We start from the raw sequence: 17,020 nt of genomic DNA, 5'->3' as shown, positions 1-17,020 counted from the left end.
GGGCTTAGAGAGTTCTTAAGCCTTGACAGATCTCCAGTCGCTCTCTCTCTTGCTTCCTGTGCCTGTGTGATGATGTGAGAGCTTAGCTTCTGCTGTTCCTGGTCCAGCCACCTCCAGCCACCATGCCTCCCTGCCATGACAGACTGTAATCCCCCTGGAACTGTAAGCTCAAATAAACTATTCCTTCTATAAATTGGTTGGGTCAGTGTTTCTATCACAGCAATAGAAAAGTGACTAATACACTCACATATATGTGCATATATATATGTATATTATAGTAGTGGAAAGCCTGTTAGCACCTGTAGCAACTGCAATTGAACCATGCTTTTGGTCTTCTGTTGGGGTAAGGTATGAGCTCATTATAGTTTTTTCATTCCCTAGTGACTAATGAGACTGAGGTTCATATGTATACTGGACATTTGGCTATCCTCTTTATAAAATTCCTATTCAAATCCCTTGTCCATTTTCCTACTGAGCTTTCTTTTTCACATGTGTTTAAAAGCATTCCTTATATATTTTGGATCTGATTCTTTTGTTAGGTATGTTCACTGTAAAACCTCCCACTTTGTGGCTTGTCATTTCCTTTTTAAAATGATAATCTTGGGCCAGGAGATGGCTCAGCAAGTAAAGGTGCTTACTGCCAAGACTGATTACCTGAGTTTGATTCCTGGAACCCACATGGTAGAAGGCAAAAATTGTGTTTGATATGGCATGTGTATACCCACACATACCTACACATACACAAATATACACACACACAAAATAAATGTTAAAAAATTAAATGATTCATTTTATAAAGAATTGTAAGTTTAAAACTACTATTCTGCTGGGCAAGGTGGTACATGCCTTTAATCCCAGCACTCTGGAGGTAGAGGCAGATGGATTTCCATGAGTTCAAGGCCAGCCTGGTCTACATAATGAGTTCCAGGCCAGCTGTGGCTATAGGGAGACACTGTCTCAAAAACAAAGAAATAAAAACTATTATTTTGCTTATTTTATTTATTTATTTATTATTTATTTTTTGTCTTTTTGAAGCAGGGTCTCCCTGTAGCCCCCAGCTGGCCTGGAATTCACTATGTAGACCAGGCTGGCCTTGAACTCACAGAGATCCATCTGCCTCTGCCTTCTGAGTGCTGGGATTAAAGGCATGTACCACCAAGCCCAGCACTGCTCACTTCTTTTAAAAACCAAGCAAGACAGAAAGGGTGGAGGATCTTAGCTCCATTTTATAGTCTAAGTGGAAATATTTCTTTCACATTTAATATAAGACAAATCTGAGATATAAGCCCTAGGCTTCTACATCCATGACTGTTTTTCCATGCCTTTGTGATACATCATTTTAAAGTAATCTAATTTTACAATGCTTTATAGTACAAAAGTAACATGCATTACATGTATTCCTGGCAGGTTAACCCTAGAGCCAACTGACCTAATGAATTACCATATAACCAAGCACCTAGTTGTATTCAGCTATATTTGAGAGCACCATGAGCCAAAATTATAGTAAAGCTGATCTGCCCAGGCTGACCTCAAACTTACCAAATAGTCAAGGATGACCCTGAACTCACCTCCACCTCCTAAGTGCTAGGATTATAGGTATGTGCTGCCACACTGGGCAAGAACACATTTTAAAGTACAAGCTGGGCCTGGCTCAATCTCACCAGTTGCTTAGACAGTGAGCTAAGGCAGTTGAGTGAAGGGAGCTGAATGAAAGTCTATTTTGGGGTGGACACTGCAAGTGGCATCAGACTCATTTTCTTCCAAGATTAACATCCTCAGAGCCCTGTTGCTGTCTTCCACATCATTGCCAGCAGGTCAGAGGCAATACTTCAGGAATTCAGAATATTCAAGAGAAGGCTCAAATACACTGTGAGCCTGGGGCCTAAATGGACAAACCACTATTTCACCCATGTCCAACCAAGAAAACAGCTCATCCCTTTCTTGTCTGGCTTATCACCAGAGAAAGCAGAAAGTCCCATCTTGAAGCCTGGAGGCAGGAGGAGTCATGGGTATTTCCAGGAGTTATTTAGATGGTACAGGAAGCAACAAAGTCTACTGTGTTTTCTTATTATGAAACATTTGGTTATCTTGAAGAGGGAAGCTACCTGGATAAACTCTGGTCTTCCACAGAACTTGGAACCAAAGATTAGGGCTAGGAGCAGCTGATGTCCTTACATAAGATGCATAGGTCCCTGAGGAGAAGGGTCTATGAACACACTAAAGTCACAAAGTTTTGAGGCTATGAGAGTTTTCCTAGCTAGCAAAGGGTGTTTTCTTTCTCAGATCCTGAGCTATGGAAAAGAAAAGTCAGTTGCAGGGTAGAATGTAAAAGCCACCAGATACACTTGGAGTCAGCCAGTCTGAGCACTGTCAGAAACATCACTGAAAAGTTGTGACATGAATTTGTGGCAGAGGGGCACTTGCTTTGTGCTCTTCTAACTATATTTTAGGTCTTCACAAAAACAAGGAACATCCAGATTCAGTTCAGCTCTGGGCTTGGTCCACACCTGCATGACTCTTTAGGAGTCTTGTACACATGATTTAGTCATCTACTCACCAACATTAAACCCTAGGATAGACAATATGACAAAGATTCCTTCCTTCACAGCAAGTTCTGATTTCAGAGGAGCAGGCCAGCATGGAAAACAATGGAACATTTTCCTGATGAGGGCTGCCTGCCATAATCAGAACTTACTATCTTCCTAAACAGAACCTATCTTCTTACTGACTCTACCCTTCCAGTTTCTACTGATAAGCCAGCAAGTAATCTCTGAAAACACTCTCTGAAAACAGTTCCAAAGAAACCACATATGCTTACGAAGTACTGAGCTTTCAGCTTTCTGTGTCTAGTTCAACAACTAGAAGTGCTGATAGATCTGGTCATCCCCACAGCCTGGTGAACCCACCTCTCTGAGGAAGTCCAGCTGATTCCTGGTAGCATGGCCTATCATCAGAGAGAGAAAGGGTCCAGGAACCATGAGATCTCCTGGAAATGCTTCACCTGGCGGACAATCTCATGAATAAGGTCTTCCTTGTAAATAAATCTTTCGGGTACTTCCCACACACTCTGTACCAGAAGGATGGCCTTTTTTTTTAAACATTTGCCACATTTTCAGTTCCTGCAATGACCACATGTGGGTCTCCTCAAGTCATGGAAGTTTCTACTACAAGCAGCATTTTTAGGCTTTAGGGGAGGACTGGCTTTGGCAGAGGTACCCCTGAACATTTAATTCAGGTGAAGTTCTGCAGTGATCTTTGACACAGTAAACTCAACTCATTGATCCTGTGGATGGTACAACAAAGGCCACAGGGTGTTAGCTGGCATTTCCAAGGCATGAGGCTACACTACCCCTTGTCTCACACACAGCAGACTCCTGTAGGAGTGGTTCCTTGCTCAGACCTTATCCTTCCCTTTCACCCATTCTTTGCATCCGCTTGGAGGGCTGAGGGCTTGATAAGCCTTTCTTGCTTTTCAGATTTTTCTGGAATCTTTGCCTTTGTATTACTACCTTTTCAGTGCTGCTTCTATTTTCTTTGGTCAGTGCCATTTTGTCTCAGCAGGAATTGTTAAATTTCTTTTCTTTTCTTTTTCTTCTTTTAGTTATTTGAAACAGAGTCTCATGAGGCCCTGGGGTAGCCTCAAATGCCCCAGGATGCTGAGGATGACTTTGAATGCTGATCCTCCTGCCTCCACCAAGAATGAAGTGTACCCCTGTAATCCCAGTACTTGGGAGGTAGAGGCAAGAGGATTAGGAATTCAAGGCCAGGCTTTCCCAGCATGGGCTACCCTATCTCATAATACTTAATAATAATAAAAAAAAGGTAAAATAAAAATAACACATTTTACAGTTTTACAGTTTTTACTCTTTAAAAATATTTTCTTTAGCTGGGTGAGGTGGCAAATGCCTTTGATCCCAGCAATCAGCACTTGGGAGGCAGCAATAGGTAGATCTCTGTGAGTCCAAGGCCAGCCTGGTCTACAGAGTGAGTTTCAGGCTAGCTAGGGCTACAAGGGAGACTCTGTCTCAAAAAGACCACAAATACATATATATTTTTTTCTTTATTATTTTTATGTGTATGAGTATATTGCCTGCATGTAGATAGGTGCATCCATGTTGTGCAGTGCTCACAGAGGTCAGAAGAGGGTGTCAGAAGAAGGTGTCAGATCCCCTGGAACTGGAGTTACGGATAGTTGTTAGCCACCATATGGGTGCTGGGAATTGAACCCAGGTCCTCTATAAGAGCAGCCAGTGCTCTTAATCACAGAGCCATCTCTCCAGCTCCCTATTTATTCATTTTTGAGAGTGTCTTACTCTGTAGCCAGGCTGACTTAGAACTTAGGACTCATTAAATAGCCTAGGCTGGCCCCATACTCATGGCAACCCTCCTGTCTCAGCCTCTTGAGTGCTGAAATTGCAAGTACAACCCATCAGATCTAGCCTGAAGTTACATTTAGAGTTGTAATACTTTTGAAGTTTTTTTATTTTGCAGAATATCAATGTGTCTAATTAAAGAGAGCAACTACTCAGTAATTTTTGTTGTTGTTGTTTATGGTACTGAGGATAGAACATGAGACCTTGAACATGCTACACAAACAATCTACCAGTAAGCTACAATCTCAGCCCCAACCAATAATTTAAGCAGAAAAATTTTAGCATGAAGAAAAACTATAGTGGGTTGGAGTGGTGAGAATTTACTAGCAAACAGGTTAGAGAACTCGAAAGGCCATAGGAATCCACATAGGTATGATGAGCACAGTGTTCTAGCAAGAGCATTCCCTTCCTCCTCTCACTTCGGGCTCCAGCAAAGTTGAGATCTAGGACTCTTTGTAGAAGGCATGCCTCTGGTTTACTGGATGGAAGACAACTCTCTGTGGTATTGCACTGGTGGAACTTGCTGGAAACCTTGTGCAGCTAGTAGTCCTAACAAAGTGTAAGAATCTTGATGGCTTAAGAAAACAGCAATTCACCCAGTGTGGTGGCTTAAGTCTGTAGCCCCAGCCCTTGGGAGATGGAGGCAGGAGAATCAGAAGTTCAAGGTTATCCTCAGTCACATAGCCAGGTGAAAGCCAGCCTGGTTACATGAAATCCCATCTCAAAAACAAGCTTGGTGTGATGGTACATGCTTTTAACCCCAGCTCTCAGGAGGCAGAGGTAGGCAGATCTCTGTGTGGTTGAGGCCAGCCTGGTTTCCATAGTGAGTCCATACCAACTGGGGCTACAGGGAGACCCTGTCTCAAAAAGACCAAAACCAATACCAACCAAACAAAACCAACCACACAATGCCTCCCACCCCAACACACACACACACCCATACACACCAAGTTTATTCTCTCAGTTGTAGAGGCCAGAAATCCAAAATCAAGTGTCTGCAGGGCTGTGATTCCTGTGAAGTGTTTAGCAGGGACTCCTTCCTTATTTCTTCCACCTTCTGAGGGCTCCAGGTGTTCTTGTACATGACCTAATCTGCCTCCATCTTCACGTGGCATTTTCTCTTAATTCTGCTACTCTTTTGGAAGGACACTTGTCATTGGATTTAGTGCTCCTCTAAGAATGCAGGATGACCTTGTCTTTTTTTCCCCTGAAGATTTTATTAAGTATAGCTTTATCTGCATGTAGGGAGTATGTGTACCTTATGTGTGCAAGGTGCCCGTGGAGGCCAGAAGAGGGTGATGAAGCCCCTGGAACTGGCATTACAGCCAACATGTGGGTCCTGGGAACTGAACCTGGGTTGTCTGCAAGTGCTCTTAACTGCTGAACCATCTCTTTCCAACCTGGGATGATCTTATCTTAAACTACTTACCTAAATACAGCCGCAAATGTCCTTTTTCCATGGAAAGCCACATTCACAGGTTCTAGGAAGACATATTTGGGAAGGTCATCATTCCACCAGTTAACTGCCCACTAGAGCTTGTTGCAAATCATCTCTCTAAGGTATATGGGAAAATTGTTCATGGAGATATGGCTCACTGAAGATATTATGCTCCAAAACATCCTAAGGAATAGGATGTGGGGGACACGGGGTGAGGGGATGCTGCTGACTGTTGCAGAGCCTCCAGGGGTGATAAGCCTGCCAAGTAACAAGGGAAACTAGAAGCTGGTTTTTCTCCAGAAGTGTCTCTCCACTGCCCTCTACTGAGAAAGCGTATAAGGTGCCACCAGGCAAAGGGCCCAGATCCATTCTTACAGAGAGGGCTCTTAAAAAGGGAGAATTTGGGGCATGGCTTAGCAGTTAAGAGTGCTGACTGCTCTTGCAGAGGATCTAAGTTCAATTCCCAGCACCCACGTGGCAGCTATGAACCATCCTTAACTCCAGTTCCAAGGGAATCCAAAGCCTTCTTCTGACCTCTGAGGCATTGCACAATGGGTGCACTCACATACATGCAGGCAATACACTCATACACATAAAATAAAAATAACAAATAAAATATTTTTTAAAAAAGGGAGGATTTGGGTTTGGGAAAGAGGGCACATGCCTTTAATTCCAGCACTCAAGGCATAGGTGGTGAGTGTCTATGAATTTGAGGCCAACCTGGTCTACATAGAGTTCCATGTCAGTCAGGGCTACATAGTGAAACCAAAACCAGGAAAATTTTGGAGCCTAAGGTCAATAAATTGATAACCAGTTCATTCAGATGTCATGATAATTCATTTTGAGGCCTACAACACATCTTCACAGTTGAGCTAGGAAGTTATCTTTGAAAGACGCTTTTCTTGTTGTTTTGAGATAGAGTCTCATAGAGCTGAGGCTTGCCTTAACTCCCAATCCTCCTGCCTTGCCTCCTGGCTGTTGGGATTACAGCTGTGGGCCACCATACCTAGCTGATTGATTTTGTTGCTGTTGTTTTTTGTTCATTGTTTTTTGACAGGGTCTCCCTAGTCCTAGCCCGCCTGGAAGTCAAGATGTGAACCGTGGTGGCCTCCATCTCACAGAGATTCACCTGCCTCTGCCTCTTGAGGGCTGGGATTAAAGGTGCATACCACCATGCCAGCCAGATTTTTTTAGAGCCATAATTTACTTGGTCTTTGTAGTCTTTCCTGTTAGACATATTAATGGCCTAACACGTGCCAAGAGGCAGAGGGCCAGGGGTAAAATGTGGAAGGCCATTCTGTAAAACCCAAGTATCAGATATACTTCATGGCTACAAAATATGAGTAGAGTCCCAATCTCAATCACACATGGTTTGTAGCTGTACTCTGGGCTTGCTAGCCATTTTAGAGACTCAAAGTGCATTATGTGGCTTTGGAAGCAATACAGTCTTGTTATATTCACTAGCATTAGCCTATTACGTAGATACTATGTGTGATTTCCAGTTCTCAGTAAAATAGCACAATTTATTTTATTTTTATAATTTTATTGAGGTTAGCATAAAGTTGAAAAATCTTACACACACAGCTAGTACATACTACACAAACTATGTGTATATTATATATAATAGTGTACTTATCACCCATATCAAGATATAAAATATTTCTAGGACCCCAGAGCAATTGCCATGCTCCTTCCTAGCCAATACCCTCACACCTGCCCTGCTGCCCCAGAGTTAATCACTATTCTGTTCCCTGTTCTTCAAAGTCTTGCAAATAGAGCCATATAATATATGTTCTCCTCTTTTGGATCCAGCAGCATTTACGGAAGACACCACCATTTTCCCAGTTGTTAGCCATTGTGAAATATACACACACCAAGTTACTGTATATGTGTGAGTCTGTTTCTAGATTTAGTTTGACTAATCAGCTTGTTTATCTTCTCATCAATATAATAGTATTGTCAGATATGATATTACATGCCTATAATCCCTGTAATTGGCAGGCAGAGGTAGGAGGATACCAAGTTTAAGGCCAGGCTGTACTATAATGTATGACCCTATCAAAACAAACTAAACCAAACCAAACACAAGCCACAGAAGCCAGGCTTGTAATCACAGCTACTTGGAGGCTGAGGCAGGAGGACAGGAAGTACAAGGCTTGCCTCCGCTACACAACAAGTTAAAAGTTAGCTGCCTGAATTTAGTGAAACCCTGTCTCAAAATATTTTATTTATTTTTATTTTACTTGTGTTTTGCCTGCATGTGTGTAAGCGCAACACATGCATGCAGTGCCCACAAAGGCCAGAAGAAGGTACTGGATCCCTTAGAATTGGAGTTAAGCAACTGGAGTTAGCTGCTATGTGGGTGCTGAGAACAAAAGCAGACAAAGCTCTTAACCACTGAGCCATCTCACCAGCCCCTCAAAAAAAAAACAAACAAAAAACATATAATATATAACCTAAATATAAGACAGTCAGTCGGGTTGGTGCACAACTTTAATCTTGGTTACTGGAGAGATAGAGGCCAGCCTGATCTACAGAATGAATTCCAGGCGAGCTGAGGCTACAGGGAGACCTTGTTTCAAAAATAACCAAAATAATAAGAACAGTAATAATAATAATAATAGTAATACTATCTGGGGCCATACCTCAGTGATGGAGTGCCTGCATAACATATGCAAGGCCCTGGGTTCAATCCACAGTACCAATAAATAGATGATAGATAAATAAATCCTGAGGGTAACAAACACTAAAAGTCCTGGAGGTACAGGGGACTTTTGATTGAGATGACATTCACTGAGAATCTTGTAAACTTCTGTATTTTTTGGGTTTATTCTTTTTTAGTGCTGGGGATGAACACAAGGCTTCACTACACTCCCAACTCCAGAACTGAGTTAATTAAACATAGATACAATTTTAATTTCAATATTGGACAACACAGCGCTTTTCTATAGTTTTACATTTCTTCATTCGATCTTGGCCAAAAGGCTTGGAAACATATTTCTTCATATTTATGATTATCAGATGGTATGATTTAAGCTCATGAGCTCAGTAAGTGATCTTAATACTGAGGCAAAATGATTTCCGGAACCAGTCGTTTGGTAAAAGAGGACTTAGATAATCTTTGTAAAAATAACACTAACTTTAAAGCTATGGGACATATTCTAAATAAGATTTATTCTCTCAAATGCCAAGGGAGGTTGCCTTTTCCAATAGTGGTTTGGGACAAAACTTGTTAGAACTGACACATCAGGGCTATGAAATGTGTTCTAAAGTTGAACACTGACCATTAAATAATATTTACTGCAGTTTTTAAAATGAAGACTAAGGAGAAAAGAACTGGGGCAGCAGGGCGGTGACTTTCAGGCGACTTTCTCACCAGCTCCAACCCTATGGACCAGACACAAACCAAAGCAGTTCCAGGGGGGCGCACGGCCCCGCCCCTCCCACCTGGGCACTCTCTGGACCACGCCTCCCGAATACCAGCCCCGCCCCTTCCCGACGTCCGACCACACGTCTACGAGGTGGCGCGCTGACGTCGGACGTTCCAGGTACTTTCCCCTAGGCCCGCTGGACTCGGCGTCGGGGGGGGGGGGGGGGGGGGGGGGGAGCAGGGCGGTACGCGGACCGCGCATGCGCCAGAGCGCCAGCGCTCTCCCCGGATAGAGCGGGGCCCGAGTGTTTCGGCTGTGGAGGTTCGGCTCGCGCTAGCGTTCGCGTTCTTCCGCCGACATGTCGGCCACCATCGAGCTGGAGTTCGAGGACCTGGATGCTCAGTGTCGCTGGCAGCCGTTATACTTGGTGAGTCACAGGCCAGTGTAGCGCCCGAGTCCGACGACATGCGCTCGCGCCTGCCGGCTCCCTCTCGCCTCCCCCGCCTCACGTTCGGGGCGGAAGTGGCGAGCGCAGGCCGCGTCAGGGGCGCGCCTGCGCGGACGGCCCTCGCCCCTTCGCTTTAAATGAAAAGCGTCGAGATTAGGGCAGGCTCCGTGAATTCTGGAGGGCGGCGCCACAGCGGCGCCTGGTGGCGGCGTGGACGGGCCGGGGCAAGTAGTATCCCGGGTGAAGCGTCGCCGGGTCGGTGGAGGGGGAGGTCTGCACCACAGCTTGGTCGCCGGCGAGCTAGCAGGCAGCCGCAGCCTTAGGGACGGGCGAGGAGTGGGCTCCTGGACCAGCGAGGCTGGCCTGGCGGCAGGTGGGTTGCGGGGCGCCGGCGCAGCGGAAGCCGGGGCTTCTCCCGGGCATCGGTGGCTTGCGGGAGCCGGGGCCGGCGCGGCTGCAAGCGCTCCCCAGGGCTCAGCAGTCTGTTTTCCCACTGGGCCTTGTCCTGGTGTGGGTCTGCCTCTCCAGACTTGCCCGCTGCTTTAGTTCAGCGATTAAAGTATCCTCGTTGGATCTGCTTTACCCAGGCATGCTTTATGTAATAAATGACAAATCTTTGTGTGAGCACGGCGTGCACCGCTGCAAGTAGCACTCAAGGTAACCTTTTTTTTTTTTTTTTTTTTTTGCGGGGGGGTCTTTTCGAGACAGGGTCTCCCTGTATCTCCAACCGGCCTGGAACTAGCTGTGTAGGCCAGGCTGGCCTTGAACAAACAGAGATCAGCCTGCCTCTGCCTCCCAAGTGCTGGAACTAAAGGCATGCACCACCACATCCCGCAAAGTAATTATTCTTTCAGCCTGAAGGGGCCACATGCCCTTGGGCCACCGCTCCAGGTTTGTCTGTATATTCAGTGCTACAAATGTAATCTGCACTATACTAAGAACACTTGTTTTTTTTTTTTTTTTTTTTTTTTTTTTTTTTTTTTTTTTGTCTAGTGAACTACTTTCTAGTTCAAGCGAAACCTTTTCTTCTTAAAAAAATTCTTTAATGCTTATCCCTTACTGGTAATCATTAACATATTCCTAAAATTGAATTTAGTGGTTGGTGAGCTGTTAAATGCGTCTCCTTATGTTTTGGCGTATTCATACAGTAAGAAAAGAAAGCAAAAAGCTTTCCTGGAACTCTGGATGATCCTGGACTTTTCCCTATTTCATTTAATAAGCTGACAGTAAAAATTTCTTTTGTCATTTGGCTTAGAACATATTTTCTTGAACACTTTAGCAGGCAGTATATTAAATACCCTGATTTGCCAGTTCAGCATACATTAGAATAAGGCACTAGTTATTTGGATTTTGGGTTTTGATGGGAGGATCTTTTTGGAGACGGGCTCCCTGTAATCCCAGCTGGCCTGGAACTGGCTATGTAGACCCAGCTGGCCTCCAATTCACAGAGATCTGTTTGCCTCTGCCTCCCCAGTGCTGAGATTAAAGGCATGTGCCACTACACCCGGCCTGGTTTTTAAAATTCATTTAGTGGGTGTGGGCAAGAGTACCCCATGACATTCATGTGGAAGTCAGGTGACAACTTTTAGAAGTTGGTTCTCTCCTTCCAAGAGGGTCCTGGCCATGGAGCTCAGGTGTTCAGGCTTGATGGCAAGCACTTTTACCCGGTGCGTTGTCCTCTGGCCCATGCACTAGTTTTTGAAGAATTCTGGGTAAGGACTCTTCCAGTTAAAGAAAATCTATGTTATATATTGTTTTGTTTGGTTTTATGTCAGGGTCTCCTGTAGCCTAGGCTGGCCTTGTACGCCTGATCTTCCTGTTTCCAAAGTGCTGGTATTAAAGGCATGCACATTGTTATGGCTCAATTGTAGAAAAATCTTCAGTGCAAATTCTAGGGGCTGGAGAGATGGCAGTTAAGAGCACTGGCAGCTCTTGCAAAGGACCCAGGTTCCCAGCACCCACATGGCAACTAACAACCTTCCATAACTCCAGTTCCAGGGAATCCAACATACTCTGCTGACCTTGTGGGCATTGCATGCACAGATGTACTTACATGCTGGCAAAGCACATAAAAAAAAATAAAATGAGATTTTTTTTTTTTTTTTTTTTTTGTGACCCTCTAGCATCTTCTCCAGTTGCATTAGTTTTAGCAGAGACTGCTGCGTGGAAGTGTAGATTTAAGAAAAGAAAAGAAAGGTGGGTGTGGCACAGGTCTTCAATCTCAGCACTCAGGAGGCAGAGGCAAGCAGATCTGTGAGTTTGAGGCCAGCCTGGTCTTTATGCTGAATTCCAGACCAGCTAAGGGCCACATAGACCCTGTCTTAAAAAAAAAAAAAAAAAAAAGAAAGGTTAACACTACAACTTAATTTAGCATAACAGTTTCAGTTATGCATTTTGTTTGATTTTGTTTTTTGAGACAAGGTTTCCATATCCCAAACTGACCTAGAATGCACTATGTAACTCAGGATAGGTCTTGAATTCTTGACAGTCCTTCTGTCCTAGCCTTCCGGGTACTGGGATTACAGGTGTGATGCATCACACCTGACTTAATTTGTGTGTGTGTGTGTGTGTGTGTGTGTGTGAGAGAGAGAGAGAGAGAGAGAGAGAGAGAGAGAGAGATATTGAGATTGATATTCTTGAGAAGTCAGTGAAGGTTGTGGTCCCTCTTATCAGAAAAAATGCACTTAGATTGGGCATGGTGACTCAGCTTGTAACCTAGCAATTAGGAGGCTAAGGCAGGAGAATTGCTCTAACTTCAAGGCTAGCCTGGGCTACATAGTTCCAGGCCACACCATCCTGGGTTATAGAGTATTTGTCACAAAACGAAATCCTAAATATTTATAAGCCTATGGTGGTGGCACACTCTTACAATCCCAGCTCTTGGGAAGTGGAGTCAAAAAGGATCTGGAGTTCAAGGTCATCTCCAACTACAAGTGGAATTCCAGACCAGCCTGGGCTATTTGAGAATCTTTAAAAAAAAAAAAAAAAAAAAAAAAAAAAAACAGAAAAAAGGCCATTGAGATGGCTTAGCAAGTAAAGGCGCCTGCTGCCAAGCTGGAAAACATCTTCTGGACCCACATGGTAAGAAGGAGAAAACAGCCTCCCAAAATGTTGTCCTCTGACCTCCATGCAAGTACTGTGGTACAAGCACACCCACACACATACACACCAGTATGAACTAAATAAATAAATTGTAACAAAAAAATTTTAATTGGAGGTAGGGGAGATGGCTCAGCCTTAAAGAGTTTGTCATGAAAGCATGAAAACCTGAATTGAGATTCCCCTGTATCTGTATTAGAAGCCAGGTACATGTCTCTAATCCCAGTGCTGGGGAGGTGGAGATAGGCAGATCACTGGAGCTCACTGGCCTCCTGAATCAGCTCCAGGTTTAGTGAGGGACCATGTCTCAGGAAGTAAGGTGTTGGTCCAAGCATGGTGGCACATGCCTTTAATCCCAGCTCTGGAGGCAGAGGCAGGCATATCTCTTGAGATTGAGACCAGCCCAGTCTACATAGTGAGTTCCAGGCCAGCTGAGACTACAGGGAGACCCTGTCTCAAAAAAGACCAAAAAAATAAGGTGTGGGGGCTGGAGAGATAGATGGCTTAGTGGTTAAGAGTATATATTGCTCTTGTCCTATCCCAGAACCCACATTAAGTGGCTTACAACTACCTATAACTCCAACTCCAGAGTCTCCAACACCCTCTTCTGTCCTCGGAGCACTGTACTCACCTGTATAAACTCATACACAAACATACATAATTTAGAATATATTTTCAAGAAGCTGAAGGGCTGGCAATAGCAATATGACTCAAGAGCCTGAGTTTGATCCCTGGGATCCACAAGTTGGAAGGAGAGAATTGATTCTTAGGGGTTCCAGGCATGTTGTGGGATGCACACTTGCTTACACACAAATAAATGTAATTTTAAAAATTCATACAAAATTCATTTGTGTTCATTGAGAATTTCATATTCATTTGCAAGGTCAGGAGGAGTACCCTGGATTGATAAGTTAGTAGTTCAGTCCTGGGACTGTTTTTTCTTAGGTTTCCATAAGGAAAAAAAATGCTTTCTTACGGTTCTAGAACATCCATTTCACCTTTCCACAAATAATGTACCGACCTGTGGTGGCATGCCAGCTTTTACACTGGGCTTTGGAGATTCCACAGAGAACGCTGCTCCCAAGCCATTAATAGTTGGTGAGTTTTGAGGCCCTCATTGGAAGTGCATACTTTGATTTTGTCCTCTCATTGGCCTCTTGGTGCAGTGGGCAGTGTGTCAATCTCACAGTCTGAAAGTCATTTATTCTCTTATACCTGTTAAGCCCCAAAGTTTCAGCACAAAAGATACTTGTTGAAGGACTAAGATGATGCTTACTAGTGTTAGGTAGGTAGGTAAATAACGAGTAAGGGGGCCAGCAAACATGGCTCAGCAGGTAAAGGTGCTTGCCACAAAAGACCTGAAAATCTGAGTTTGATCCCTGGAACCCACGTAAAGGTAGGAGAGAACTGACTTTGTGTGTTAGGTTATTTTGTTTTAATTTTTCTTAGTTTTTAAAAATTTATTTTATGTGTATGAGTGTTTTTCTTGTATGGATATAATTGCACCATGTTTGCAGTGCCCATGGAGACTAGAAGAGGGTGTCTGATTCCCTGATTGTTAGCTGCCAATGGGTGCTGGAAACTGAACCCAGGTCCTCTGCAAGAGCAGCTAGTGCTCTTAACTGCTGAGCCATCTCTCCAGCCCCAACTCAACAGTTTTCTTTTTTTTTTAAATTTTATTTTATGTGTATGAGTGTATTGCCTGCATGTATGTGAGTGCACCTGTGTCATGCAATGCTGTGGAGGTCAGAAGAGGGCTTCGAGTTCCCCTGGAACTGGAGTTAAGGACGGTTCATAGCTGCCATGTGGGTGCTGGGACTATGAGCCATCTCTCCAGCCTCAACAATTTTCTTTTAACCACACTTATGCTGTGACATACACACACACACACGCATGCACGCATGCAATAATAGAAAACTTGTTTAAATGAAAGGGCTGGGGCTCAGTTGGCAGAGTGCCTGCTTGGCATGCATGAAGCCCTGGGTTCAGATCCCAGCACTGCATAAGCAATATGTGGTACATGCATGTAATCCCAGCACTGCTGGTAGAAGCAGGAGGATCAAAGTTGAATGTCATCATTGGGTATGTATTTCAGGGTTAGCCTGGGCTACATAAGGACCTGCCTCAAAAAAAGAAACAAGTGGGAGAGGGTTAATAGGATTGATGGGAAGGGAACATGATCAAAATACATTGTATATATGTATGAAATGTAAGAGAAAAAGTAAAAGTAAAAAGTTTAACCAGGCATAGTGATGCACACCTTTAATCCCAGCACTCAGGTTGGCATATGTAGGTGGAACTCTGAGTTTGAGGCCAGCCTCGTCTCTACGTAGCAAGTTACAGGCCAGCTAGGGCCAGTAACATTCTACCTGAAAAAGAAAAAAAAGTAAAAAGTTTTTAAAACCTTTTTTAGAAGTGACTAGTATAAAGCTAGTATTAAGCACAGGATGCTGTGGGAATGAGTATCTAGGAGTCCTCTATTTCTCAAAAAGTGATGTACCTGGGGTCTAGTGAACTTTTCTTCTCCCTTCCGCTCCCCTCCCCTCTTTTCTTCTCTTTCATCTTTTTGAGACAGGGTCTCCCTCTGGCCCCTGCTGTCCTGGAACTCACTATGTAAACCAGGCTGGCCTTGAACTCATAGAGATCCACCTGCCTCTGCCTCCCAAGTGCTGGGATCTAGTGAAGTTTCTTAAGGGAGGGCCAACCGTAGTCTTGAAGGGCAAGTTGACCTGTTGAAAAACCATCAAGGGAGGGTCAGAAAATCTGTGCTCCAGGGAAAGAAGTGTGTGCAAGGCACAGCATGGTGACCCAGTCTGGATGATATTGAAGTGCTGGACAATAAAGCAGAGCCTAGAAGGCCCTTGTAGATCAGAATTTGAGCCAGTTATTAGGGACTCACTAAGGAACTTTAAATCTAGCAGTACTGTTATTATTTTTGCTTTTAGCAGAATTGTGACTGGGGCCAAGTATGGACCTGTAGCACAGGGAAGTAGCCTATTGAGTAAACCTGAAATGCTGAACTTTTGAAATTGGGCTGTAGCAGGAGGAATGCGGAAAAAATTCATGAAAGTTCAGCCGTGCGTGCGTGCGTGCGTGTGTGTGTGTGTGTGTGTGTGTGTAAGCGTAAGCATAAATGCTTGCCACACAGCCTGACGGCCCAAGTTCAAGCTTTAGAAATGATGCAAAAGCCAGGTACAGTGACGCACATCTTTAATCCTAGCCCCCGCTGCAGCAGGAAATGGGAGGAAGAGAGGAGAATTGGTTGGAAGCGCACAGGCCAGCTAGCCTGCAGTATGCAGCACAAAGAGAGCCTCAACGTGGTGGAAAGTGGTCCTCTGATCCTGAAAGTGGTCAGTTCTCCACACCTACTCTGTGGCATGCTCCTTCAGTTCACACACAGAGGAGGTGTGTTTGGTTTTTAAGCTGTTCAATTCTGTTTGAGGTTCCTTTAAGATACTGAAATGGAAATAACTGTGGAGTTCAGAAGAGAGGACTGAGCTTTAATTAAAAATTTGAAGATTATGAACACAAAGTGTTTTAAGGTTCTGGGCATCTGGCCGCTAGTTGTCAAGATGGCCCAGGTAAGATATACATGATTTGGAAATGCTGAGGGCCAAGGACACAATCTTGACAGCGAAGAAAGAAAGCTGACAATAAAGATTGGAGAAGACTACAAAGTAGAGAAGAAAAGCTGTGGAAGAATGTGAAGGGAGTTGATGTTCTATGGGGCCATATGCTACGGGTGGTACAAATAAGATCAAAGCTAAAAGGGCTCATTGAGTTGAGCAACCAAAAGATCAACAGATTATTTAAAGAGAGCAATTTTAGCATATAGCAATTGCCTAGAGTTGAGAACAGAAGGTTGGAAGAAATGCAGACAAACAAGTGTTGACTTCTGAGAAGCCTAACTTGAAGGAAAGGAGTGGGGAGATGTAGCCCAAATGAAGCAGTTAATTTCTCTATTTAAACCCTTTATGATTGGTTTCCCATTGCCCACAATGTAAAATCAGTCTGTCCTTCTGGCTCACAAGACCCCACAGGTCCTGCCTCTCTGTCTTCATTTCCTGTATCATTCTTCCTCTTTCCCCACTATGTTCTGTTCTTGGAAATGTGTGTGTCCACTCTCCCCTTGAGGGCTTTAGAAATGTAATTTCCTTTGCCTTGCCACAACTATTCCCCCGTTTTCTTCCTTCTTGCTTAATACCTCCTACTCATGCCTGGAGTCGCACTTCCTTTGGGAGCCTCTGACCTACCAGCACATGCCGGGAATGCGCACCTGTTAAAATCTTCT

At 44.1% G+C, this 17,020-nt stretch overlaps 1 protein-coding gene across 1 annotated transcript in view; it reads left to right on the top strand.

Annotated features, from left to right (window-relative positions):
- The first annotated feature begins 9,416 nt into the window (after positions 1-9,416).
- The window catches only part of Ptpn2 (protein tyrosine phosphatase non-receptor type 2), a 52,547-nt gene continuing 44,943 nt past the window's right edge, over positions 9,417-17,020 (top strand). The window contains exon 1 of the mRNA XM_008842630.2: positions 9,417-9,609. Within this exon, the coding sequence (XP_008840852.1) occupies positions 9,541-9,609 (69 nt within the window). The 5' untranslated portion in view covers positions 9,417-9,540. The remainder of the gene's footprint in view (positions 9,610-17,020) is intronic.

This window comes from Nannospalax galili, unplaced genomic scaffold (genome assembly GCF_000622305.1).
Source record: "Nannospalax galili isolate Female #2095 unplaced genomic scaffold, S.galili_v1.0 scaffold700, whole genome shotgun sequence".
NCBI lineage: Eukaryota > Metazoa > Chordata > Mammalia > Rodentia > Spalacidae > Nannospalax > Nannospalax galili.
Note: the sequence above shows the minus strand (reverse complement) of the source record. Positions and strands in the feature narration are given on the sequence as shown.